General features: G+C 46.0%; 1 protein-coding gene across 14 annotated transcripts in view; it reads right to left on the bottom strand.

Annotated features, from left to right (window-relative positions):
- The window catches only part of SYT14 (synaptotagmin 14), a 240,071-nt gene that overhangs the window by 24,228 nt on the left and 190,491 nt on the right, over positions 1-25,352 (bottom strand). For all 14 annotated transcript variants that reach the window (XM_039532412.1, XM_039532418.1, XM_039532422.1 and 11 more), the window contains one exon: positions 2,359-2,548. In XM_039532412.1, the coding sequence (XP_039388346.1) occupies positions 2,359-2,548 (190 nt within the window). The remainder of the gene's footprint in view (positions 1-2,358; positions 2,549-25,352) is intronic.

The following is a 25,352-nucleotide window of genomic DNA, read 5'->3' as shown; positions in this document are numbered from 1 at the left end:
GTAGCTTATTCCCTCTCTCCGGCACCTAACCTCTTCTTTCTTCCCTAGGGGAACCCAGAGTCATCTCTCCCCTACCTTGATTCTCACATCTCCACCTCCATCCCATCACTCAAACTTCCATTGTCCCTCTCCACACTCATCTCTCTTGCCTGTGAGAGCCCCATCTCTCCATGCATCTTCTGCTCGTCTCCCTCCTCTGGGGTCTTTGGGTCCTTCATGTTTCTCCATCTCTCTCTCTTGCTCTCTCTTTCTCCAGCTTTTCCCATCTCTCTAATCCCCAATCTCTATTAGTTTTTGACTCCAAAGAGATGTCTCTGGAGCTGCTGCTTGGCAACACAAGGGGAGCTAAAATTACGCCATACCCTTCTCCAGCCATGACCAGCAAGCTCAGCTCCATCCCTGCAGAAAGATATTCAGAGAGGGAGATGGAAGAGAAGGCTGAGACAAAGGTAATGAATGGGATAAGTAAAGAGCCAGGGGACGGAGAGGAGAGAGTCTCAAGCCTTGGTGTCCCACTCCTGACTCAGCTGCTAAAGAAGAGAATCCCAGAGATGGGCAGGATATGAAAACAGCTTTTTTAATGTAGGCAGCCTGCCAGGTAAGCCTGCAAAACAGTAGGAAAATTGCGGATTGGGGACACTGTTCCCTCCAATTTTCCCCAGCCATGTGTGGAATGAATTTTGTTATGTCCACCAATATGGAGGTGATGTCTGACACATCTCATGTCTGACACATCACCTCCATATTGGTGCACATAACAAAATTCATGTGGTGGGGTGGGGCTGAGTGGTTCGGAGTGTGGGAGGGGGCTCAGGGTTGGGACAGAGGGTTGGGGTGCAGGGGGTGAGGGCTCTGGCTGGGGGTTGTGGGCTCTGGGGTGGGGCCAGGGATGAGGGGCTCAGGGCTGGGGCAGAGGGGTGGGGTGTTGGGGGGATGAGAGTTCTGGCTGTGGGTGCGGGCCCTGGAGTGGGGATGAGGTGAGTTTGGGGTGCAGTGGGGCTCCCCGGGGCAACGATGGGGAGAGAGGACTCCCCCCACAGCTCTCTCTCCCTGCAGCAGCACCTGGGCTGGAGGGGAGAGGCGCCTCTTCCTTGGCCGCTGCAGGTCTGAGGCGAGGCAGGGCTGGGCTGGGTTGGGGAGGGAGGGGGCGCCTGTCCCCCAGCCGCAGCAGGTTTGGGGCTGGGCTGGATCAGGGCTGGGGCAGGTCTGTGGCTTGGACAGAGGCATCTCTACCTGCTGCAGCCCTGAGCGCCTGCACAGCGCTTAATAGGCAGCTGTGTGGCCGCGCAGTTTAGAGGGAACTTAGATTGGGGAATAATGTGGCCAAGGTCAGAGCCTCCAGACATATTTGGCTATAACCTGCTTGAGTGAGACAGACACCTACTGAATTTTGCCAAGTTGGATCAAAGAATTAGAATGGAATCACATAGGAACCAAATAAAAAATGGATTCTGATTAGCTGGGCTTATTCTCCACATCACATGAGAAGGAGCAACCAGTCAGGGATGGAGGTAGGATTGTCCTGGAGTCTCCAGGAATTTAAGATTAATCTGTAATTAAAGATTATGTCATGTAAGGAAACGTCCAGGAATACATCCAACCAAAATTGGGAACACTAGACACAGGAAAAATACCATCTGGCTTATTCCATGTGTCTTATTTCAGCAAATTATGCTCAAACTCAAAATACAAACAGAAAATTTGGAGCTATTTTTAGACACAGGTTCATCTCAAACCAAGGTTGAGTTTGAGTACATTTTGCAGACTATGTTAGAATGAAAAAGTTTTCCCAGATCCATCCAATGAGGAATTTTCCAATTTAAGTGGTGAGCTGTACTGCATCACATGGCAAAGGCTAGAATTTGTCTTAGATTGTCTTCTCTGAGATTTCCAAAGTTAAATATATTTTCCAAATATATCACATACATACACAAGCCCATACACAATTAAAGACTGTAGCATCATCCCCTAGTAACAGCAATAGCTTCACCATATCTACACTAGTGTTAGTTGGCACATACTTTTTCTTTAAAAACTAACTTTTTATTCCTGGCCTGTGATGTGAGGCATTAACAGTTTAGCGATTAATCATTATAATAAAGGTAATTTATTAGTCAGTCATCATGAAAAATTAAAACAGTCTTGTCAACTTATAACTAATATTTTGAATTTTAGATTTTTGCTATTTCCCAACTGACTAGAAATATAAAACATGAAACAGATTAGTTGATGATTGCTCTATTTCATTTTGACTGGGTAAGACTAAATGATAGGACTGAAGTTCCCACCAGTGAGAGCCCCACAAGTGCAGAAGTATTAGGATGATTAAAAAAAAAAAAAAAAAAGATTATCACTCACTGGGTGGTCTGTTTGCTGCCAAATTTTTGAAGTGGCTGCCTTTTATCACTTCTGCTGATAGTCTTCCAGTTGTGGCATTATAAAGTAGGCCGATGAGGATTTCTGGAGCTGAGCCATGTACCAGGGACTGACAAGAGGAGGTACTTTCACTGCAGGACATTTCTGACATGCTTATTTGAGAGTCACAGCCCTGTAAGCAGAAAAAAAATATTTTGATGTGTTTTACAGGGTGAAGCTACTGGAGATCAATTTTTAGTGTAGCATTTAGGGAATTAGGCAAGCGACTTTAACAATAACAGGAGTTGCATGCCTAAACCCCTCATGCACCAGATGAGAATTGTAGTCCTTTAGTGTATTTGTGTTTAGATATACACTTGAGGTAATAAAGAATAAAGCAATCTGGAGACAAAGTTATTATTAATATTGTGTTTTCATTATTAACTAGTCAGGAAGAATAAAAGGACCAAGACAAACACAGCATTTAGGGTCTTTACTTACTTGAATTTATAAGATGAGACATACAGTGTACTTTGCTGGCATCTAAGAGCCTACTAAACTTAGGATATTTGCTGTTTTTCCATAGATAGAAATCACCATTTGAACTTGGAACACAATAAAATACTGGGAATTTTTACTTCTCCTTTGTAAAGGTTATTCGCCAGATTGAAAACTCATGAGCATACAGTTAAAGACATGAGGAGAAACAAACACAAACACACACTGCCAAGAACCAGTTTGTTTGGTAGGGCAGATTAATTGAGCCAGGCATATGGAATGTAACAGGCCTCTGTGCCCTGAGTGGCAGGGAGGGAAAGTCATGTCAAGGGTGGGCAGGCAGTGATCTAGTGTCCTCCACCTGGGTTCCTGCAGGGAGGAAGCTTTAATTTCCACCATGGGAGCCTCTAAGAGGATGCACATCTCCCAGCCATTATGACTGTGTTGCATCTTGATCCAGGCTGATCACACCCACCTTGGCCCCTTTCAGCCCCTCCCCCCAGCAAAGGAAAGGTTACAGCTACTTTATACTATCACAGTTATTGCCCCAGTGGACTTCCTACTCTAGGGACTATATGCATATAGTAACTCTAGTGTAAACAAGGCTCTAGGTTGTATTTGGCCCAACTGTTATTTGCTTGGAAGCTGAGGAGAGAATTTAAAATGCCCAATTTACTCCTTTAAATTCCTCCCTCAAAGATCCTAAGGGCCTGTCTACACTGCAGCTGGAAGTGAGCCTTCCAGCCTGGGTAGACTGACTTGCACTAGCAGGACTCAAGCTAGCACACTAAAAATAGCAGTATGGACACTGCCACTCAGGTAGAGATTTGGGCTAGCCCCCTAAGATCATGCTCACTGACACACACCTTTGGGTCTGAGCTCAGGTAGCTAGCCCATGTCTCCATCATAGCCATAGTATCTACACTGCTATTTACAGGGCGCTAGCACAAATCTGTCTACCCAGGCTGGGAGGCCTGTAAGTTGTACCCGCCTTTTCTTCAGTCAAAGAGAATTTGGGGTGGCTCCTTTCAGACTCAACATTATTTAAAGGAGTTGCTGGGGGAGCGATTGAAGGAGGGGAAATGGATCCATTGTTCTTTGAGGTGGTTGCTTCTCCACTGTTCAACACACCCATACCCTTTCTAGAAATTGGTGGTAAGGGACAGTGAGATCAAGTCTGGGACCCTCCCTGGCCTAGGTCAATCTTAAAAGCAAATGAAAATTTTACTTTACTCATAAAGCATGAATGAAATACAGAAGACCACATTATAGCACAGGTATTAGTTTAGTCTAGGAGATTGCATTTGAAATGGAACCCTTGTCCTAATTCTCGTCAACAGAAACAATATGTTCAAATAAATGTAAGGATGATACAAGCTTCCCAAAGCTTATTCCAAGAATTCCAGATCTTATATGTGAATGCATAATGGTGTTACCAAATACATTCCTGCTGGAGAAGGTCCTAACCCAAATCTTCAGATCCCAGTCCTCTGAACCATCCAAATTTGCATTTTCAGCCTTTGATAATTCCTCCCAATGCTTATTATTTAGGGCTGAAAATGAGCTATGAAGTATTTTTTAATTGCATTTACTCTCTGCTTCTTTGGTATAAGCAAATAAAAAGCCCACATTCCTCAACCTAAACTATGAAGTACAAAGAGGAAAGCTGAAAAGGAACATGACTCAGCTTCAGCAAGCACTGTGTACACTGTACATTCCAAAAGTGCTGGCTGTCAAGAAACAGATAAAATCAAGGTTTGGCCAGTCGGTTTTTATAATGTGTTTTCATAACTGCAGGTATGGCATACAAGAACAATTTTTCACAGCTGTTAAAACTACATATATTTTCTCTCTGTTGAGCTTATTCAGTTTGTCTACTTAAGCTGGAATTACACCCCATGATTGCATGACAGATATACCCATATATCAGTCAGTATAATAGGCAGTGGTGTGAGCCTATCAGCAGCCTAACCGTTGTCAAGTTTTTGTAGGCATCAGGGCAATGGAGACTTTTAAGGAGGGATCTGAAGGAGGATGAGGTATGTTTTCTGGAGTCCCTTTCAAATGGAGGGATGCCAGTGGTAAAAATGACGGGGTAGGAAAATGTTTTTGCAGCAGCATTCGTAAAGGATATGAGTGGGGCAAGGCTGCATTTGTCAGAGCCAGAGACAAGGATATTGCAGTAATTCAGATGGCAGATCATGAGAGCCTGGATGAGAGTTTAGCTGTGTGGATGGATTGGTAAGGCCATATCTTAGAGATATTACTCCAAAAAAATCTGCAAGATTTAGACATAGCCTGGATATGAGTACCTAGAGAGAGGTCCAAGTCGAAGATCACTGAGTGACAGGCAGAATGGTGGTGTTGTTGACAGTGACTGAGAAAGAGCGGGGAGAAGAGATAAAGAGCTCAGTTTAGCCAGGTTGAGCTTGGGCACACAGCTAGACATCCATGAGGAGATGTCAGAGAGACAGGTCAAGATTTTAGTTTGGACAGAAGGAGACAGGTCTGGGAGTAGAGAGATAGATCTGTGAGTCATCAGAATAGAGATGGTAGGTGAATTTGTGTTTGCAGATGAGATTACGAGAGATAAGATATAGACGGAGAAGAGAAGGGAACCAAGGACAGAGCCCTACAGAACACCCACAGGAGGTTGGAGGGTGATGAAGAGGATACTCCTAAGAACACACTGAAGGAGCAATTAGAGAGATAGAAGGAGAATCAGGAGAGGACAGAGTCATGGAAGCCAAGGGAGAACAAAATGTCAAGAAGGCAGCCATGGTTATTAGTATGAAAGACAGCCAACAGGTCGAGAAGGACAACTATGGAGTACTGGTTCTGAGCTTTGGCCAGGAAGAGGTAATTACAGACTTTAGCAAGAGCCATTTCAGTGGAGTGCAAGAAGCGGAAATGAACGGTGGGGATCTAGGATAGAACTCGAGGAGAGGGACTGCAGACAGTGATTGTAGACAGTGCATTCAAAGAGACTAGAGATGAAAGGGAGAGGGGGCAGTAGTTAGAGGTAAGTGAGGTCAAGGATGGCTTTGTTTTAAAAAGGGAAAGATTAAAGAATGTTTATATTTGGGTGGAAAGAGCCAAGGAGAGTGAGAGATTAAAGAGAAGAGTAATGTAGGGTATGAGAGTGGGAGCAAGGGAGATCAGGAGATGGGATGGGATGGGCTCACTGGGGCAAGTGGAAGTGTTAGAAGAGGAGGAGAGCAGATGAAAAACCACTGTGTCTGTTACTGTGGAGGAGGAAGAGAGAGTTGTAGGAAGGAAAGGGAAGGGAAACCAAGGGGAGGGAGAATCATGTCATATTTTGTCAGTTTTCTCTTTGAAGAAATTAATGAGATTCTGTGTAGAGAGAGACACGGAGACAGGAGGAGGGGAATGTTTGAGGAGTGAATCAAAGATAGCAAAAAATGACTGGGATTGTGGGCATGGGATTAAATTATGTTGGAGAAGTAGAGCTGCTTATCTAGCAAGATGGCAGAACTGATGAAGAGAACAAATCTGTAGTGGAGGAAATCAGTCTGGTCACAGGATTTCCATAGAAACACTCTACAGTGTGATAGCAGAAGTGAAGGAAGTGGATGTTGGGGGTGAGCCAAGGCAGGATGGACCTTGTGATGGGAGAGAGAGGCCAAAGAGACAAAGGGGAAGAAGGGTGGAGCATGGAGACAATCAACAACCACATCAATAGAAGAAAGGGAACAGAGGACAGGGAGGAGAGGGCTGAGAGCAGATGAAAATGCATCAATGCTGATGGACTGGAAGTCATGGAAAAATCGGTTGCTCATCTTTGTAACTGTTTTTCTTCAAGATGTGTTGCTCATATCCATTCCAATTAGGTGTGTGCGCGCCGCATGCACAGCCATTGGAGAATTTTTACACTAGCAACACCTGGTGGGTCAGCTGTGGAGCCCCCTGGAGTGGTGCCTTTATGGCACTTGATATATACCCCAGCAGACCCAGTGCCCCCTCAGTTCCCTCTTGCTGGCCACGCCGACAGAGGGGAAGGGGGGCAGGTTTGGAATGGATATGAGCAACACATCTCGAAGAACAACAGTTACAAAGGTGAGTAACTGTTTTTTCTTCTTCGAGTGCTTTCTCATATCAGTTCCAATTAGGTAACTCACAACCCTTACCTAGGCGGTGGGGTCAGAATGAAGTAATGTGGATAGTAGGACCACTCTACCAAACGCCGCATCGTCTCTGGCCTGCCGGACGATGGCATAGTGTGAAGCAAAAGTGTTTACTGATGACCAAGTTGCGGCTCTGCAGATCTCCTGGATTGGCATGTGGGCCAGAAAAGCCGCTGACGAGGCCTGAGACCTTGTGGAGTGAGCGGTGAGGGGTGGGGTAGGAACACCGGCCAGATCATAGCAAGTACGGATACAGAACATGATCCATGAAGAGATCTACTGAGAGGAGACCGGGAGGCCCTTCATCCGGTCCGACACCGCAACGAAGAGTTGGGTTGTTTTCCTGAATGGCTTCGTACACTCAATGTAGAAGGCAAGGGCCCTACTGACATCGAGGGAGTGTAGCTGCTGATCTTGGCAACTGGCATGCAGTTTTGGATTTTAAAAAATGGAAGAAAAATGTCCTGGTTGATATGGAAGGTTGATACCACCTTGGGAAGAAAGGCAGCGTGAGGCCGTAGCTGCACCTTATCTGTATGGAAGATTGTGTAGGGTGGTTCTGAGGTAAGAGCCCTGATCTCGGAGATACGCCTTGCCGATGTGATAGCGATGAGGAAAGCTGTTTTCCAAGAGAGGTATAAAAGGGAGCAGGTGGCCAGCGGCTCGAACGGGGCCCCCATGAGCCTGGTGAGGCCCAGGTTAAGGTCCCATATGGGTAGAGACTTGTGGGTAGAGACGGTCCAGGCCCTTGAGGAACCTGCCAACCATGGGATTGGCGAAGACAGATCGTCCGTTCACGCCCAGGTGAAAAGCCGAGATGGCCGCCAGGTGAATTCTGATAGATGATGTTGCCAGGCCCTGCTGTTTCAGGTTCAGAAGATAGTTCAAAATGAGAGGCATGGACACTTGGAGGGGGGGCATGCCGCGATGAGTGCACCAGCACAAGAATCGCTTCCACTTAGCCATATACATGGCCCGAGTGGAGGGCTTCCTGCTGCCCATCAGAACTTGCTGCACCAAATGCAAACAGTGGAGTACTGAATGGCTCAGCCATGCAGCATCCACGCCATGAGGTAGAGAGATTGTAGGTCAGGGTGACAGAGGTGGCCGTGCTCCTGAGTGATCAGGTCTGGAAGAGGAGGCAGCAGGACTGGAGCATCCACAGAGAACTCCAACAGTGTGGTCTACCAATGTTGTCTGGGCCACGCTGGGGTGACCAGAATCAGTCGTGTCCTGTCCCTGCGCATCTTGAGCAAGACCTTGTGCACAAGAGGAAATGGGGGAAAGGCATAGAATAGACGACCCGTCCACGGGAGCAGGAAGGCATCTGTGAGAGAGCCTGGAGAGCGACCTTGGAGGAAGCAAAAAGCCGGGCATTTGTGATTGTTGTGGGAGGCAAACAGGTCGACCTGGGGAACCCTCCACTTTTGTAAGATGGAGTGGATGACATCCGGTCAAAGTGACCACTCGTGGGAGTGGAAGGACCCGCTCAGGTGGTCCGCCAGCGTGTTAGGGACCCCTGGGAGAAAAGACGCTACCAAGTGAATGGAGTGGGCTATGCAGAACTCCCACAGTCGAATGGCCTCCTGACAGAGGGGGGAGGAATGTGCCCACCCCCCCGCTTGTTGATGTAGAACATGGCCGTGGTGTTGTCCATGAGGACCGCCACACAACGACTGTGCAAGCGCTCCTGAAAGGTTTGACAAGGAATATGTACTGCCATCAGCTCCCGTACGTTGATATGGAGAGAGAGCGTGGATGGGGCCCATAGGCCCTGCGTCTGGATGTCCCTGAGGTGGGCGCCCCATCCCAGGGCTGATGCGTCTATGAGGAGGGACAAGGAGGGCTGAGGGGTGTGGAAGGGGACTCCTTCGCATACCACCCTGGGATCTAGCCACCAGCGGAGAGAGGCCAGGACCCGCTGTGGGACGGTGACCACCAGGTTCAGGCTGTCTTGACCTGGGCGATAGACTGATGCCAGCCAGGCTTGTAGCAGACGGAGGCGAAGTCTGGCATGCCTTGTCACGTATGTGCAGGAAGTCATGTGTCCTAGAAGACTCAAGCAAATTCTTGCTGACGAGGTTGGGAAGCTCTGAAGGCTTCGGATAAGACCCACTATAGCTTTGAAACGAGCATCCGTCAGGAGGGCTCGAGCCCACACAGAGTCCAGGACTGCTCCTAGTCTCTGTTGGTTCTAGTGTCGACTTTGCCACACTGAGAAGGAGGCCTAATAGACAAAACGTGTCCATGACCAAGCGAAGGTGGGACTGCACCTGTTCTTTGGTGCACCCTCAGATAAGCCAGTCGTCGAGGTAAAGGTATACCTGCACCCGCCGTTGACGAAGGAAAGCTGCCACGACTGCCATACATTTGGTGAACACCCGGGGGACCACAGAGAGGCTGAAGGGAAGGGCCGTGAACTGATAGTGTTTGCGGTTGACCACAAAGAAGAGGAAGCGTCTATGCGCCAGATGTATCGCTATGTGGAAATATGCATCGAGGGCGGCGTACCAGTCTCCAGGATCCAGGGAAGGTATAATGGTGCCCAAGAGACCATGTGAAACTTCAACTTTACCATGAACTTGTTGAGTCTGTGCAGGTCCAGAATGGGCCGAAGCCCCATCTTTGCCTTGGGGATTAGGAAGTAACGAGAGTAAAACCCCCTGCCCTTTAGCTCCCTCGGAACCTCCTCGATCGCCTCCATGGCGAGGAGCATCTGAACCTCCTGTATAAGGAGTTGCTCGTAAGAGGGGTCCCTGAAGAGGGATGGGGAGGGAGGGTGGGAAGGAAGAAAATTGGAGGGAGTATCCCCTTTCCACCATGTGAAGGACACAATGGTCCGTGGTTATGAAAGACCAAGCACGGTGGAAATGAGATAAATGGTTCAAGAAAGGTGGGGTAGGATCCTGAATTACATCCAGTACATCGTCCTCGGACGTCCCTTCAAAAGGTTTGTTTAGAACCTGTCAAGGGCTTGGATGGGCCCTGGCCCTGCCCGAACTGGTGGCTAGAGGGCTTCCTCCTACAATTACACCCTCATCTCCTATAAAAATCCTGCCTCAGTCAAGGAGGGGGATAGAAGAGTAGTGGAGGCTGCTGAGGTTTAAAGGGCTTCTGCTGGGTAGCTGGTGTGTGCACGCCCAGTGACCTCATTATAGCCCTTGTGTTTTTAAGGCTTTGCAGCCTTGAATTGTTCTTGTCCAAAAACAGGCCCTGTCCATCAAAGGGGAGGCCCTGCAATGTTTGCTGAAGTTCCAGTGGCAAGCCAGAAGCTTGCAGCCAAGAGATTCGTCTCATTGCAATCCAAGAAGATAAAGTCCACGCAGCAGAGTCTGCGGCATCCAATGAGGCCTGCAATGAGGTCCGTGCCACCATTTTGCCCTATTCTGCCTAAGCCCCAAGCTCCTCTCTGGACTCCAGAGGTACTAACTCCTTGAACTTCAGCATGGAGTTCCAAGAGTTAAAATTGTATCAGCTCAGGAGCGTCTGCTGATTAGCAATCCTGAGCTGAAGTTCCCCCGAGGAATAAACCTTGCGCCCAAATAGATCACGGTGCCTGGCCTCTTTTGACTTGGGTGCTGGGGCTTGCTGGCCATGACATTCCTTTTCGTTCACCATGGCCACCACCAGTGAACAGTTGTGGGAGCGTATAAAGTTAGTCATACACCTTAGAGGAGACAAAATATTTGCACTCCACTCCCTTAGCAGTCGGGGGAATGGATACGGGTGTTTGCCAGATTGTTCTGGCGGTGGTCTGGATGGTCCGAATAAGGAGTAGAGCCACCCTTGATGGAGCTTTGGCGGACAAAATATCGACCACAGGGTCCTCCACCTCTATCACTTCCTCCACTTGAAGGCTCATATTCCGCGCCACCCTACATGGGAGGTCCTGGTGGGCATGGAGGTCTATCAGAGGGGGACCCGATACTGCAGTGCCCACTACCACCTCGTTGGGTGAGGATGAGGAGGACGACACAGGAGGAAGAGGGTCATCTGGGGCCTCTTGCAGAGCTGGTCCCAGTTGCCCTGTGCCAGCGACCTCGGTGCCTGGACCAGGAACTGGAGTTGGAGGAGGGCCTGAGGCTGGGAGAGAAGTCACCAGTGTCTCCATGCCTCCAGGGGCAGGTCGGCTAGCGGTAGCCTTTGGTACTTGTGGCTCAGACGAGGCTGATTGAGAGGCCCCAGATGGAGCACCTTGGGCCTGGTGGCACACCCAGGGCATCCAGAATGGCCATTGAGTGGACCCTTGAGCTGGACCTTGATCCTGTGCCTGCCAATGTCCAGCCGCTGAGTCCAGGTGGCTGTGTTCCAAATGGTGGTGATCTAAGAAACATGACCCTGCCCCTGCCCCTGACAAACGACAGGCGGAAAGTGACGGCCACGGTGGTGCTGAGTGGGTCTGTGCTGAGTCATGCCGACAAGATGGTGGAGAGCAGCGCCGCAACGCAGAGGAGCGGTGCTGGGATCTGGACCGGTACTGGGACCTGGAACGGTGCCTGGATCTGGACCTAGGCTGCGACAATGAGCAGCATCGACAGCAGCGTCGGGTCCGGGATCTGCTCCTCAATGGCAACCGGTGGATGGAGCGGTGTTGAGACCGGTGCCGGGAGTCGGAACGGTGCCACGAGCACGACCAGCCCCGCAAATATGACCGGTGTAGTGATGGAGAGTGGTGGCGGAACTGTGAACGGTGCTGGGACTGTGAGCAGCATCAGGAGTGGGAATGGCGCTAAGAATGGGATCGGTGCTGCAGCTCGACTGATGGTGACAGCAGATGGATAAGTGCTGGCTTGCCCCGGGACAGTGTCACACATACAGGTACCAGCGCCCTGGTCTGAGGCTGAGGGGATGCCGACACTGTCATGGCAATCAGATCCTTTGCAGCAGCAAAGGGATCTGGGGTAGACAGCAACAGGACCTCAATGATGCTATGAGTTGGGGAGTCCAGTCGCACCAGACTCAACAGCTCCGCCCCCGGGGCTGGAGTCAACGGTGCGAAAGCCGCATGTTGCACTCCTGGGTGCTCCACTGTGGGATGTGACTCTGCGGACAGTTCCAGGGAGGCTGGTCTTTGCTGAGGTGGGCCAGCCTTTTCCGGTGCTGCTTCTGGCCAGGAGAGTGGGAGTGGTGCCAGACCGATGATGTCGGCTGTGGTGCTGGGAAACGTTGGTGCCACAGGTCTCTATCAGAGTCCAACCGCGGTGCCGTTCCTAATGCTTCCACCAGGATGCTGCACACCTAAGTGCTTGGTGCTGGATCTTGGCATGCCACTGGAGGCTGAGGGCTAAGAGCCGCCTCCATGAGGAGCTGTCTTAAATGAAAGTCCCGCTCCTTCTTAGTCCAGAGATGAAACCCTTTACAGATCCTGCACTTCACAGCTTGATAAGATTCCCCCAGATACTTCAAGCAAGAGTCATAGGGTCGCCCGCTGACATGGGCTTAGAGCAGGAACTGTGGATTTAAAGCCCAGAGCCTTGGGCATGAGCCCAAGAGAAAGATGGGAGGGAGGGAAACCCCTCCAAACCCACCAACACTAACAACTATAACTATTAAACACTATAACTACAACTATGAACTATGAACAAAACTATGAGGAGAGTGGAGGGCAGCACAGTTCCAACAACTATCACAGGCGGTAAGAAGGAACTGAGGGGGCGCTGGGTCAGCTGGGGTATATATCAAGCACCATAAAAGTGCTATTGCAGGGGGCTCCACAGCCAACCCACCAGGTATTACTAGGGTAAAAATTCTTCGACGGCCGTTCACGCGGCGCACGCACACCTAATTGGAATCGATATGAGCAAGCACTCGAAGAAGAAGGTTGAGTGACAGGACAAGGGGAGGGGCTGACGGGCAATGTTGAAAGGGATGATGCTCAGAGAGGGAAAACTCAGCAACAGAGATTAGCAAGAGAGAGAAGTGCTTGGTGAAGACTTTCTACACATAGATGGAAGCATGGACAATGTCACAAACTAAGGACTAGAAGCATTTTCATACATGGCAATAGCAATTGTCCACCACAGTGACCATTATGGGGAGGTCCCACTAAACACTATAACAAAAGCTATATGAACTCAAGGAGAGTCTAAATTAGCAGGATTTCTTCTCTACAGTATTTTTCCCAGTGTATGCTGCCCTATTTGAGTGTTGATGTGGAGATCTACATTGAAACAGATCCATTTATTGCCTTTCAAGTGACCCTCTTCTTGGTAGCAATGGCTACTGGTATTTACCCTCACTTAGTCCTTAGTCTGTACATTGCATGAAGATTTAAAAAATGTAACAGTATCACTGGGCTCCTTTCCAAGTCCTATCTTGTTTTTACTCTGTGCACATGGTAGAAAATCCAAAAAGAGATCACCAGTCTTTTCAAGAAAGTGCAGAAAGAAATGATATTGTATTACCCGCCTTCGGATGGTACCGATATTTTGATAAATAAAAGCACACTAAACAAGTGCCAACTTTTAAAATATTAATTATGAAATTGTTAACCAATACAACATTAATATAAAGATAGACACAATAAAGCTTTAATCTTGTGACAATAATGGAGTGCTATTTCTGCCTTTCATTGCCATCTAAATCTGCCTTGAACCTACCTATAAATCAGCATGGAGGCCACTTCATCGCAGCAGTTTCATTGTGAGTAAGGTAAAATAAATTATTAATAATATCTTCTGCTTTTTATCCACAGATCTCAAAGCACTTTATAAAAAGATGGCAATATCCTTATTCCCATTTTGGGGATAACTGAGGCACTGGGAAATAAAATGGTATGTCCAAGGTCATCCAGCAGAGCTGAGACTAGAACCCAGGTCACCTGAGTCTCAGCCCAATGCTCTATCCTTAAAACCTGTCAAAACAAGTTTATCTACACTGACCTATTCATAAAGGTGTTTGTTTGCATAAGATAATTATATTTTTCCTAGATTATCTGTGACAAAAAATATATTTTTAGTACACTAAGTACAAAATAAAAATACTAAGTGGTAAAAACTTTTCCAAGCATTTGGTCAGAAGGGTAATATCTTTACATTAAAATGCTCTGATTTCTAGCTTTCCGGTTTTATACATCAGAGCTATCATCCCCTGTTGATCTTTAAATCTTTTCTGCATACACCACAAGGCTGGGACTTTACTGCAAGGTCTCTCAGAATTGATGTGATCAACATCATTCGAATGAGTGAATTTACATCCGATTGCAAGATTAAAATGTACTGTGTATGTACACATCTGAGATTAAGAGGCTCTCTCTGTTAACTTCTTTGTATGTACCAAATAGAAAACAAAACTGAACCTTTTAAAAAGAATCCCTAAAGGAGTATATCAGGTACAGGAATGTTTCTATCAAACACATTATAACTGGTTCCTACTGCACAACCATCAATAAACCAAAGGAAATACAAGACCTTTTTTCCTCATATAGAGGAAAATACATATAATGCACAGTGTTGGCATGTTGAACTCCTGAGGAAAGTTTTCTTACTATCTGAACCTTAGCCCTGTGGCACATGAGAAGTGACTCCCTATTCCTGGGAGTTCAGTTCTGTTTTCTTCCCTATCAGCAAACAGAGTTAACTGGGTCAAATTAAACAGCAGATATTATTCCCTAGAAAGCATTGAAAAAACCTGGTATTTGCATTGCTATTTCTTATGTAGAGTTTGTGATGTCTTGGGTCTCAAACTAAGGCCTGGGAGTCCCCAGACAGGCACCACATCCTAGCCGCCACACAATGTGTTCTGAAATGTGGTGGGCCAAGAAGCTGATAGGACTATAGCCTCAGCCAAGGCATCACCCACAGAAGCCCCAATTGGAGGATTGCCCTGCTCCACCAATTGGTCCAACCACGCTATTTAAGCCAGAAGTCAGCACAGGAAGTTTGTCTGAGTAACAAGCTGAGTTCCTATTGTGGCTGCATTGGCCCCTGCTTGTACCTGCCTCTTGCATCCAACCCTCTTCCTGATTCCTGCTCCACTTCTGGCTCCTGCCTCACCCCTACCCTCACTCCTGTTCCCACTATGCTCCTGCTCTATGCTTGATCCTTGCCTCTCCTCCAATTCCTAAGCTTACACCTCATCTCCAGTCATCAGTTACTAGTCTTGGCTCTGACTCTAGCCACCAACTTCTGACCCTGACTCTGGCTTGACCCTGGGCTCTGGCATTTGGCATCTGACCTTGACTCTCAGCTTTCATTCCTGGTTCTGATTCGGGCTTGCCCCCTGGCTCTGGTAATTGGCAGTTGACTCCGGTGCTGACCCTAGGCTTCGTTCCCCAACCTGGACACCTGCTCTGCTCACTAGACCTGATTCCTGCTCTGATTACTAGGACAGACTGCCTACATCCTACTCCATAGCACAACTTCTTTGTTTGTCTTTCTTTGTTTTTTATTATTAATCACAATTTCATTGAAATAGGATGTTTGTTTCTTACATGTTCATCTCCTCCTGTGACTTATTCTGGACTTGTAGTAAGAGATAAATTCTGCTCTCAATTCAATTGAGCTCACACTGTAAGTGCAAGTACTGGGGAAGGGATATTTTCCTTCCCAATGTTTTAGGTAGGTCATTTGTCCAAACTCCTATCAGGGCCCATTTGTCATATAAAATGCTAATCCTGGTCTGCATGAGTGAAAGAGGTTCTGAAGTCTCCTGACTGCCCAATATTCTAATGAAAGAAATCTCTTTTGCTTTGCTAAACCTGAAGTGGGCTGTGTGGGGAAGAAGCTTTGAAGAAGGCCATGTTTGGGGGGGAATCTTACATGGGTTCTACTTCCCCACATTGCTGTTTTGTTTTTTCCTTGGCTTTGTTAATATTGAGTATTTCATAGAATCATAGAAATGTAGAGCTGGAAGGGACCTCCACAGCTCATCTAGTCTAGCCCCCTGCCTGAGGAAGGACCAAGTAAACCTAGACCATTCCTGATAGGCATTTGTCTAATCTGTTCTTAAGAAACTCCAATGATGGGGATTCCACAACCTCTCTTGGAAGCCTATTCCAGAGCTTAATTGGTTAGAAAGTTTTTCCTAATACCTAACCTAAATCTCCTTTGCTGCAGCTTAAGCCCATTACTTTTTGTCCTACTTTCAGTGGACATGGAGAACAATTGGTCAGTCTTCTTTATAACTCCCCTTAGCATATCTAAAGATTTATTAGGTGCCCCCAGGGCCGGCTCCAGGCACCAGCATTCCAAGCTGGTGCTTGGGGCGGCAATCTTCAAGGGGTGGCAGTCCCTGTTGTTTTGCCCCCAGCAGCGCGCCGAATTGCCGCCGGGGACAGCGGGGACAGTCCATGTGCCCTTAGGGTGGCACGTGCGTTTCCGTGGTGGCGGCAATTCGGCAGCAGCTTCTATGTTTAGCTGTCCGCCCTAAGGGCACATGGACTGCCCCCCACCCCGTCTGGCGGCAATTCGGTGCGCTGCTTGGGGCGGCGAAAACTGTAGAGCCGGTCCTGGGTGCCCCCGCAGTCTTCTTTTCTCAGACTAAATATGCCTGGTTTTGTCAACCTTCCTCATATGTCAAGTTTTCTAAACCTTTTATCTTGTTTTGCTCTCCTTGGGACTCTCTCCAATTTATCCAGTCTTTCCTAATGTGGCACCCAGAACTAGACACAGTACTCCAGCTGAGGCCTCACCAATGCCTAGTAGAGCAAGACAATTACTTCCCATGTCTGATATACAACATTTCCATTAATACTCCTGGGAATAATATTAGCTTTTTTTGCAATTGCAGCACATTGTTGACTCATATTCACTATAACCCCCAGACCCTTTTCTGCAGTACTACTGCCTGGTCTGTTATTCCCCATTTTGTAGTTGTGCATTTGATTTTTTTTTCTTCCTAATTGTAGTACTTTGTACTTGTCTTTATTGAATTTCATCTTGAAGATTTCAGACCAATTTTCCATTGTATCAAGGTCATTTTGAATTCTAATCCTATCCTCCAAAGAGCTAGCAACCCCTCCCAGCTTGGTATTATGTGCAAATTTTATACACATACTCTCCACCCCATTATCCAAATCATTAATGAAACTATTGAATAGTACTGGACCTAGGACAGATCCCTCTGGAATCCTGTTAGATACATCCTCCCAGTTTGATAGCAAACCATTGATAATTACTCTTTTTCAACTAGTTGTGCACCCCCGATAGTAATTTCATCTAGACCACATTTCCCTAGTTTGCTTATGAGAATGTCATGTGAGACTGTGTCAAAATCCTTACTAAAATCAAAATATATCAAGTCTACAGCTTCCCCCTATCCGCTAGGCCAATAATCCCATCAAAAAAGGAAATTAGGTTGGTTTGGCATGACTTATTCTTGACAATTCCATGTTGGCTCTTACTTATAGCCCCATTATCCTCTAGGTGGTTACAAATTGATTGTTTAATAATTTGTTCCAGTACCTTTCCAGATATGAAGTTAGGCAGATTGGTCAATAATTCCCCTGATCCTCTTTGTTCCCCTTTTTAAAAACAGGTCCTATGTTTGCTCTTCTCTCATCCTCCATGAGTCCTCCAAGATAAATACTAACAGTTCAGAGATTGCTTCAGCTAGTTCTTTAAGTACCCCTAGGATGAATTTCATGAGGTCCAGCTGACAACCATATGTAACTTATTGAAATATTCTTGAACCTGTTCTTTCCCTATTCTGACTTGCATTCCTTCCCCCTCATCGTTAATATTATCTGATCACCATTAACATTTTTTAATGAACACTGAAATGAAATAGGCACTAAAGGCCTCAGCCTTCTTGATGTCTTCTGTTATTAGCTCTGTTTACTGGCTAAGGGTATGTCTACACTACGGGATTATTCCGATTTTACAGAAACCATTTTTTTAAAACAGATTGTATAAAGTCGAGTGCACACGGCCACACTAAGCACATTAATTCGGCGGTGTGCGTCCATGTACCGAGGCTAGTGTCGATTTCCAGAGAGTTGCACTGTGGTTCCATAGTTCCCGCAGTCTCCCCTGCCCCTTGGAATTCTGGGTTGAGATCCCAGTGCCTGATGGGGCAAAAAACATTGTCGCAGGTGGTTCTGGGTACAGCCTGACCCCTCCCTCTGTGAAAGCAGCAGACAACCATTTCACGCCTTTTTTCCTGGGTGAACTGTGCAAACGCCATAGCACAGCAAGCATGGACCCTGCTCAGCTCAAGACAGCGATCATGGACGTTGTAAACACCTCGCACATTATCGTGCAGTCTATGCTGAACCAGGACCTGCAAAACCAGGTGAGGAAGAGGTGGCTACGGCAGCGCGGCGACGAGAGTGATGAGGACATGGACACAGAATTCTCTCAAACCATGGGCCCCTGCGCTTGGAGATCCTGATGGTAATGGGGCAGGTTCTAGCCATTGAACGCCGATTTTGGGCCCAGGAAACAAGCACAGAGTGGTGGGACCGCATAGTTTTGCAGGTTTGGGATGATTCCCAGTGGCTGCGAAACTTTCGCATGTGTAAGGGCACTTTCATGGGACTTTGTGACTTGCTTTCCCCTGCCCTAAAACACCAGAATACCAAGATGAGAGCAGCCCTCACAGTTGAGAAGTGAGTGGCCATAGCCCTCTGGAAGCTTGCAACGCCAGACAGCTACCAGTCAGTTGGGAATCAATTTGGAGTGGGAAAAATCTACTGTGGGGGCTGCTGTGATGCAAGTAGCCAAAGCAATCATTAAGCTGCTGCTACGAAAGGTAGTGACTCTGGGAAATGTGCAGGTCATAGTGGATGGCTTTGCTGCAATGGGATTCCCTAACTGTGGTGGGGCGATAGATGGAACCCATATCCCTATCTTGGCACCGGAGCACTAGGGCACCCACTACATAAACCGCAAGGGGTACTTTTCAATGGTGCTGCAAGCACTGGTGGATCACAAGGGACGTTTCACCAACATCCACGTGGGATGGCCGGGAAGGGTTCATGACACTCGCGTCTTCAGGAACACTACTCTGTTTAAACAGCTGGAGCAAGGGAATTACTTCCCAGACCAGAAATTAACAGTTGGGGATGTTGAAATGCCTGTAGTTATCCTGGGGGACCCAGCCTACCCCTTGATGCCATGGCTCATGAAGCCATACACAGGCAGCCTGGACAGTAGTCAGGAGTTATTCGACTACAGGCTGAGCAAGTGCAGAATGGTGGTAGAATGTGCATTTGGCCGTTTAAAGGCGCGCTGGCGCACGTTAATGACTTGCTCAGACCTCAGCCAAACCAATGTCCCCTTTGTTATTGCTGCTTGCTGTGTGCTCCACAATCTCTGTGAGAGTAAGGGGGAGACCTTTATGTGGGGGTGGGAGGCTGAGGCAAATCACCTGGCCGCTGATTACGCGCAGCCAGACACCAGGGCGATTAGAAGAGCACACCAGGAAGCAGTGCTCATCAGAGAAGCTTTGAAAATGAGTTTCATCACGGGCCAGGGTACGGTGTGACTGCTGTGTTTGTTTCCCCTTGATGAACTCCCCCCCTTGACTGACTCATTCCCTGTAAGCAACCCACCCTCCCGCTTCGATTACAGCTTGCTTAAGGAAATAAAGTCACTATCATTTAAAAATCATGTATTCTTTATTAATTCATTATAAAAAGAGGGAGAGAACTGACAAGGTAGCCCGGGTGTGGTTTGGGAGGAGGATAGGAGGGAAGGAAAAGGCCACTAAAAAATTTCAAAATGACAACAGCCTTTTGGTTGGGCTGTCCACGGGGGTGGAGTGGGCGGGTGCACGGAGCCTCCCCCCACACGTTCTTACACGTCTGGGTGAGGAGGATATGGAACATGGTGAGGGTGGTTACACAGGGGCTGCAGCGGTACTCTGTGATCCTGCTGCTGTTCCTGAAGCTCCACCAGACGCCAGAACATGTCAGTTTGATCACGCAGCAGCCCCAGCGTTGCATCATGCCTACCCTGATCTTCCTGCCGCCACCTCTTATCTCGAGTGTCCCTCCTGTCCTCGCGTTCACTGGCATCTTTCCTGTAATTTGATACCACGTCCTTCCACTCATTCAGCTGAGCTCTTTCATTGCGGGTCACTTCCATGATTTCCGAGAACATTTCATTTCGCGTCTTTTTTTTCTGCCGCCTTATCTGAGATAGCCTTAGGGATGGAGTAGGGAGGCTTGAAAAATTTGCAGCTGCATGAGGGAGGGAAAAAAGGGAGAGAAGTATTTAAAAAGATACATTTTACAGAACAATGGTTATACTCTTTCACGGTGAACAACACTATTCACCTTACATAGCACAGGTGATTTCACTACAAGGTCGCATTTTGCATCTTAATATTGAGTGCCTGCGGCTCTGGTGTTAGGGATCTCATAGATGCAGGTCCGGGCAGCAGAATTCAACTTGCATGCGGCCATGGTAAGCCATTTTCTTTAGGCTTCTGCAGCCTTTATTTACACAGTGCCCTCCTTTCCCAAATACCAAGCAAAGCCCGTTCAGTGCTGCTTCTTTCCTGTTAACATGCAGCAGCAGAACCCCCCCTCCCATCCAATTCTCTGGGATGATCGCTTTACCCCTCCCCGCACCACGTGGCTGGTATCATGGAAGATCACTGCTAAACATCCCCCTTCCCCCTGCGTGGCTGGTAGCAGGGAAGGTCCCTGCTAGCCAAACGCGAAAAAGCTCAGCACCAACCACCCCCCCCCCCACTTTCCCCTGCTCGGCTACTTGCAAGGAAGGATTTCTTTTAAGCAACAGGCAAACAGCCCAGTAGGAATGGCCATCTCTGTCCCCTTAATTAAATTCCTGAATTTCAACCAGGTTACCATGAACGATATCACTCTCCTGAGGATAACACAGCGAGATAAAGAACGGATGTTGCTTGAATGCCAGCAAACACCGGGACCATACGCACTTAGGCTTTTTGTCATGCAATGATACCAGATTATTTGCTACATGCATGACGTGGTCAAGTGTCCTACCATGGAGGACGGAATAAGGCTGCCCTGCCCAGAAACCTTCTGCAAAGCTTTTGGAGTACCTCCAGAAGAGCTTCATGGAGATGTCGCTGGAGGATTTCCGCTCCATCCCCAGACATGTTAACAGACTTTTCCAATAACTGTACTGGTCGCGAATGCATCCCAAGTCCTCGGGGCAAATTAATCATTAAAAAACGCTTGCTTTTAAACCATGTTTTATATTTACAAAGGTACACTCACCAGAGGTCCCTTCCATGGCTTCATTGTCTGGCATAATGGCTTGGGAGGGCTGGGAGGATAATTCCGTCAGGGTGAGAAAAAGCTCCTGGCTGTTGGGGAGAATGGAGTGCTGTGTGCTCTCTGCAAGCTTGTCCTCCTCTTCCTCCTCCTCATCTTCCCCGTCCGCAGAATCCTCAGCCATGGCTGAGATTACCACCCCCACCTCAGAATCCATGGACCGGGGTGGGGTACTGGTGGCAGACCCCCCTAGAATTGCATGCAGCTCAGCGTAGAAGTGGCATGTTTTCAGCCCTGCCCCGGACCTTCCGTTTGCTTCTTTGGTTTTCTGGTAGGCTTGTCTGAGCTCCTTAACTTTCACACTGCACTGTATTGAATCCCTGGTGTGGCCTCTCTGCATCATGGCCTTGGAAATGTTTTCAAATGTTTTTTCATTTCGTCTTTTGGAACGGAGTTCTGTTAGCACGGAATCCTCTCCCCATACAGCAATCAGATCCAGTACCTCCCATGCGGTCCATGCTGGAGCTCTTTTTCGATTCTAAGGAGACTGCATTGTTACCTGTGCTGATGAGCTCTGCGTGGTCACCTGTGCTGGTGAGCTCTCCACGCTGGCCAAACAGGAAATGAAATTCAAAAGTTTGCGGGGCTTTTCCTGTCTACCTGGCCAGTGCATCTGAGTTCAGATGGCTTTCCAGAACGGTCACAATGGTGCACTGTGGGTTACCGCCCGGAGGCCAATACCGTCGATTTGCGGCCACACTAACCCTAATCTGACATGGCAATACCAATTTGAGCGCTACTCCCCTCGTCGGGGAGGAGTACAGATATCAGTTTAAAGAGCCCTTTATATCGATATAAAGGGCCTCGTTGTGTGGACGGGTGCAGGGTTAAATCGGTTTAACGCTGCTAAATTCGGTTTAAACGTATAGTGTAGACCAGGCCTAAGTAGTGGACCTATACTTTCCTTTGTCTTTCTCTTGGACCTAATGTATTTATAGAACCTTTCTTCATTCATTTTTATTTATTCTTTGGCAAATGATGACATTACCTTTTGATGAACACATTTATATTTCAGTAGTTTAGTACTACTATTGAACAAGCACTGGCTGATGTGGTGTGTCCTGTGCTTTTTTGCCCAAACTTGTCATTGAAAATTCTGACAGCTCAAACCTACAATGGAGCCAGCATACTATGTTGGGCAAGTATAACAGAGTACCAATTATTAATACTTAGTAGTAATATTTATGCACTGTTGATCGGAATGTGGGAACCCTACAGATGACGAAACAATAGAAGTCTGTTATAATTTGTGAACCAGTTGGACTGGTGAATGATGTGGGCACATTTTGTGTCTGGTTAAAATTATACATTTTCCTACCTGCACAGGTTAAAAATGTGCCTTCATATTTTTATGAAACAAAAGCATCTGAGTCTTCTCAATTTTAAAAATATATGTAAGAAAGATCAGACCTTGTTGATAATCTGTCAGTAGCAAAAATGTGATTCACAGCATGTTAGTTGTGGAAATGTCTAATATTAAACCACTTAACATATATTGAATTTTTTTGGCCAGCTTTTGATTTTTATTTGTACTGTATCAATATAATGTATTGAAATACCAGCCTCAGTGCCTAGCTGATCTGAATTTGATATTGTTAACTTTCATTTGTTTCAAGCATTCAGCCCTATATGTACTATTATTGTAGGCTTTTATAGAGTTAAGTTGGACAATGCTACTCTGAACAGTCATAGACACCCTCTGAAGACCTGTATGGTGTACACCTTTTTTACGAGCTTTGTTTGGGCAGGGAAGAAAAAAGTGGAAAACTAAGTGGGTTTTTTTGGTTTGTTTGTTTGTTTTTAAGGCAAAACTGTTCAAGTAAATACATTTTTCAAACTTTTGCACAGTGTACCAACAACTCACAATGAGCACAATAACATGGTCTCTATTTGATACTAAATCTCCAAATTCACCAAAGACTACAGATTTAGGAGGAAATTTAAATTCCTCACTCCCCTTGATCTCCCAGTACTCTCCTGTGCCCAAAAGAGGATGATCTGCTTTTTCTCAGTGGCAAAGAGGAAAATTTTAGAGCACATGACAGTTCAGGAAATCTGCTAGATGGTACAGTATGCAATCACTTAATCATCATATGTTTTATAGGGCTAGCTCCCAGGAAGTCAATTTAACCTAATGATAATGAATGGCACTGACGGCTACTTAACTGGGACAGTATTAGCATAAATTCTGCTTAGTGGGAACATATTCAGCAGATCCAAAGAGTTAAGTGATGCTTATATCCTCATGTTAAATATGCATGAAATAATAAGCTTCACTCTGTTAGTAAAGATGTTGCCATCTAGCAGTTAAATGAAGAAATAAAGATTAAATGTACTGAATACTCTTTTTAATCTAGTTTCCCCCCCCCCCAGTACAGCATTGTCATTTTACAACTTTCAAAACTTTTTAAAAAACGATCTCTCTTTACTGGCTATCCTTTTGCTTATCTACATATGGACACTCACAAAAATTAATCTAGATTAACTAAAGGTGTGAATTTAAACTGGATTAGTAAAACCACATTAAACCCCTGTTTGGACACACTTATTCAGAATTAAAATTATCTTAATTTGGTTTAGTTTAATTCTCTTTAGAAGTAAATTAAGCTAAATCACATTAAGGCCAGTTTAATTCTGAATGGGAGTGTCTACAAAAGGGTTTAATGCAGTTTAATCCATTTAAAATTATTTGGATTACTTTTCCTGAGTATCCCTGATTAGACACGCCCTAATACTTTGGAAACCATAGGAGGGTAACCTCCCAACACATTATGGGGGAAATCTTGACCCTACTGAAGTCAATGGGCATTTTGCCATTGACTTCAATAGGACCAGTATTCCATCCTATGTGTAAGCAAAAAGCTCAGGAGTAAAATTACCAAAGCCTATGTCCCTTGACTTTCACTCTGGTGTCAAGCTCCTACTCCCCAGAAATTAGTAGACCAGCTCATCTGAACGCCAGCCTATACAGGCTGCAAACCATGAGCACACTAGGAAAAATCAAATTTCCAAACACTGAAATTTATCAATCTTCAAGGACTAAAGTTGGACCAGAAGCTGGAAGTTGTCAAGTACATGCAAATTCCCAGTACAAGACTCACATCTGGACAAAGTGACACAGGAACTGGGGACAAGACAGGCTGGGGATTTAAGCACATAACCTTAGACAGGTCTGTATGCAGATAAACCAGTATATCTGTCAGAAGAGGACTGTATTCCTTGCTGTCCAACATTATTCATTTTGGAACTATTCATTTTATAAGAAACTTTTTTTTAACAGGATACTCTGTTTGTAAAGTACATGTAAAGTTAAGATTAAGGTTAATAATATTCAAAAATTACAGAAGGAATTAATCTCTAATATTCTGTCATGTTTGTTTACATGAATAATGTTTTTCAGTGGCAAAAGATGTTAATGAAGGACCCAATCCTGACAACATTTAACCACATGCTTAATTTAAGCACCAGAATTGCCCCATTGATTTCAGTATATATACGTAAGAAAATTTACTAAATTGGAGTTACCATATGTTCTACTAATTTACCATATTGTATCACTCTTGTGAGTCAAATTGTTTTAGACTCTGAGCCTGCTAGCATATATAAAAACTTTAACCACCTGACAAGGCTTCAATTCAAGACAGCATTCCTGATCAGGAAGCATGCTTAAGCATGTGCTTTAACTAATTTCCTGAATCAGGGCCTAACTAAGCATACTGCAGAGTCCTATTCATGTGCTTAAAGCTAAGCTTGCAGAGTTAAGTACTGAATCAACTTAAATCACAGGATCAATATCAAATGTTTTACAAATATTACCATTGTGTAACTTCAGTTTATGAAACAACATTCTCATTTGTATAAAATTTAATACTTTAAATTCTGGCATGTTTTCTATTTGCAAATCCGAAAATAAGACTTTATATCAACTATGATTCAACATTAATAATATTCACACTAAATGTACAATTGTTTTGATGGTTATTAAATTATTATCTATGTGGTTATAATCAGATTGCCTCAAAATTGCTAAAATGATAACTTTTCATCAAAACCTTTTCCCTTTGCTTTGTTTTTTTTTTTTGCTCTCAGGAGAACAAGCTACTGAATGTACTATTAAAAAAAGCTCATTTTATTATGGGCAAAACATC

The sequence above is a fragment of the Mauremys reevesii genome, linkage group 3 (assembly GCF_016161935.1).
Source record: "Mauremys reevesii isolate NIE-2019 linkage group 3, ASM1616193v1, whole genome shotgun sequence".
Taxonomy (NCBI): domain Eukaryota; kingdom Metazoa; phylum Chordata; order Testudines; family Geoemydidae; genus Mauremys; species Mauremys reevesii.
The sequence above is the reverse complement of the archived record's forward strand: the minus strand, read 5'-3'. Positions and strand labels throughout refer to the sequence as shown.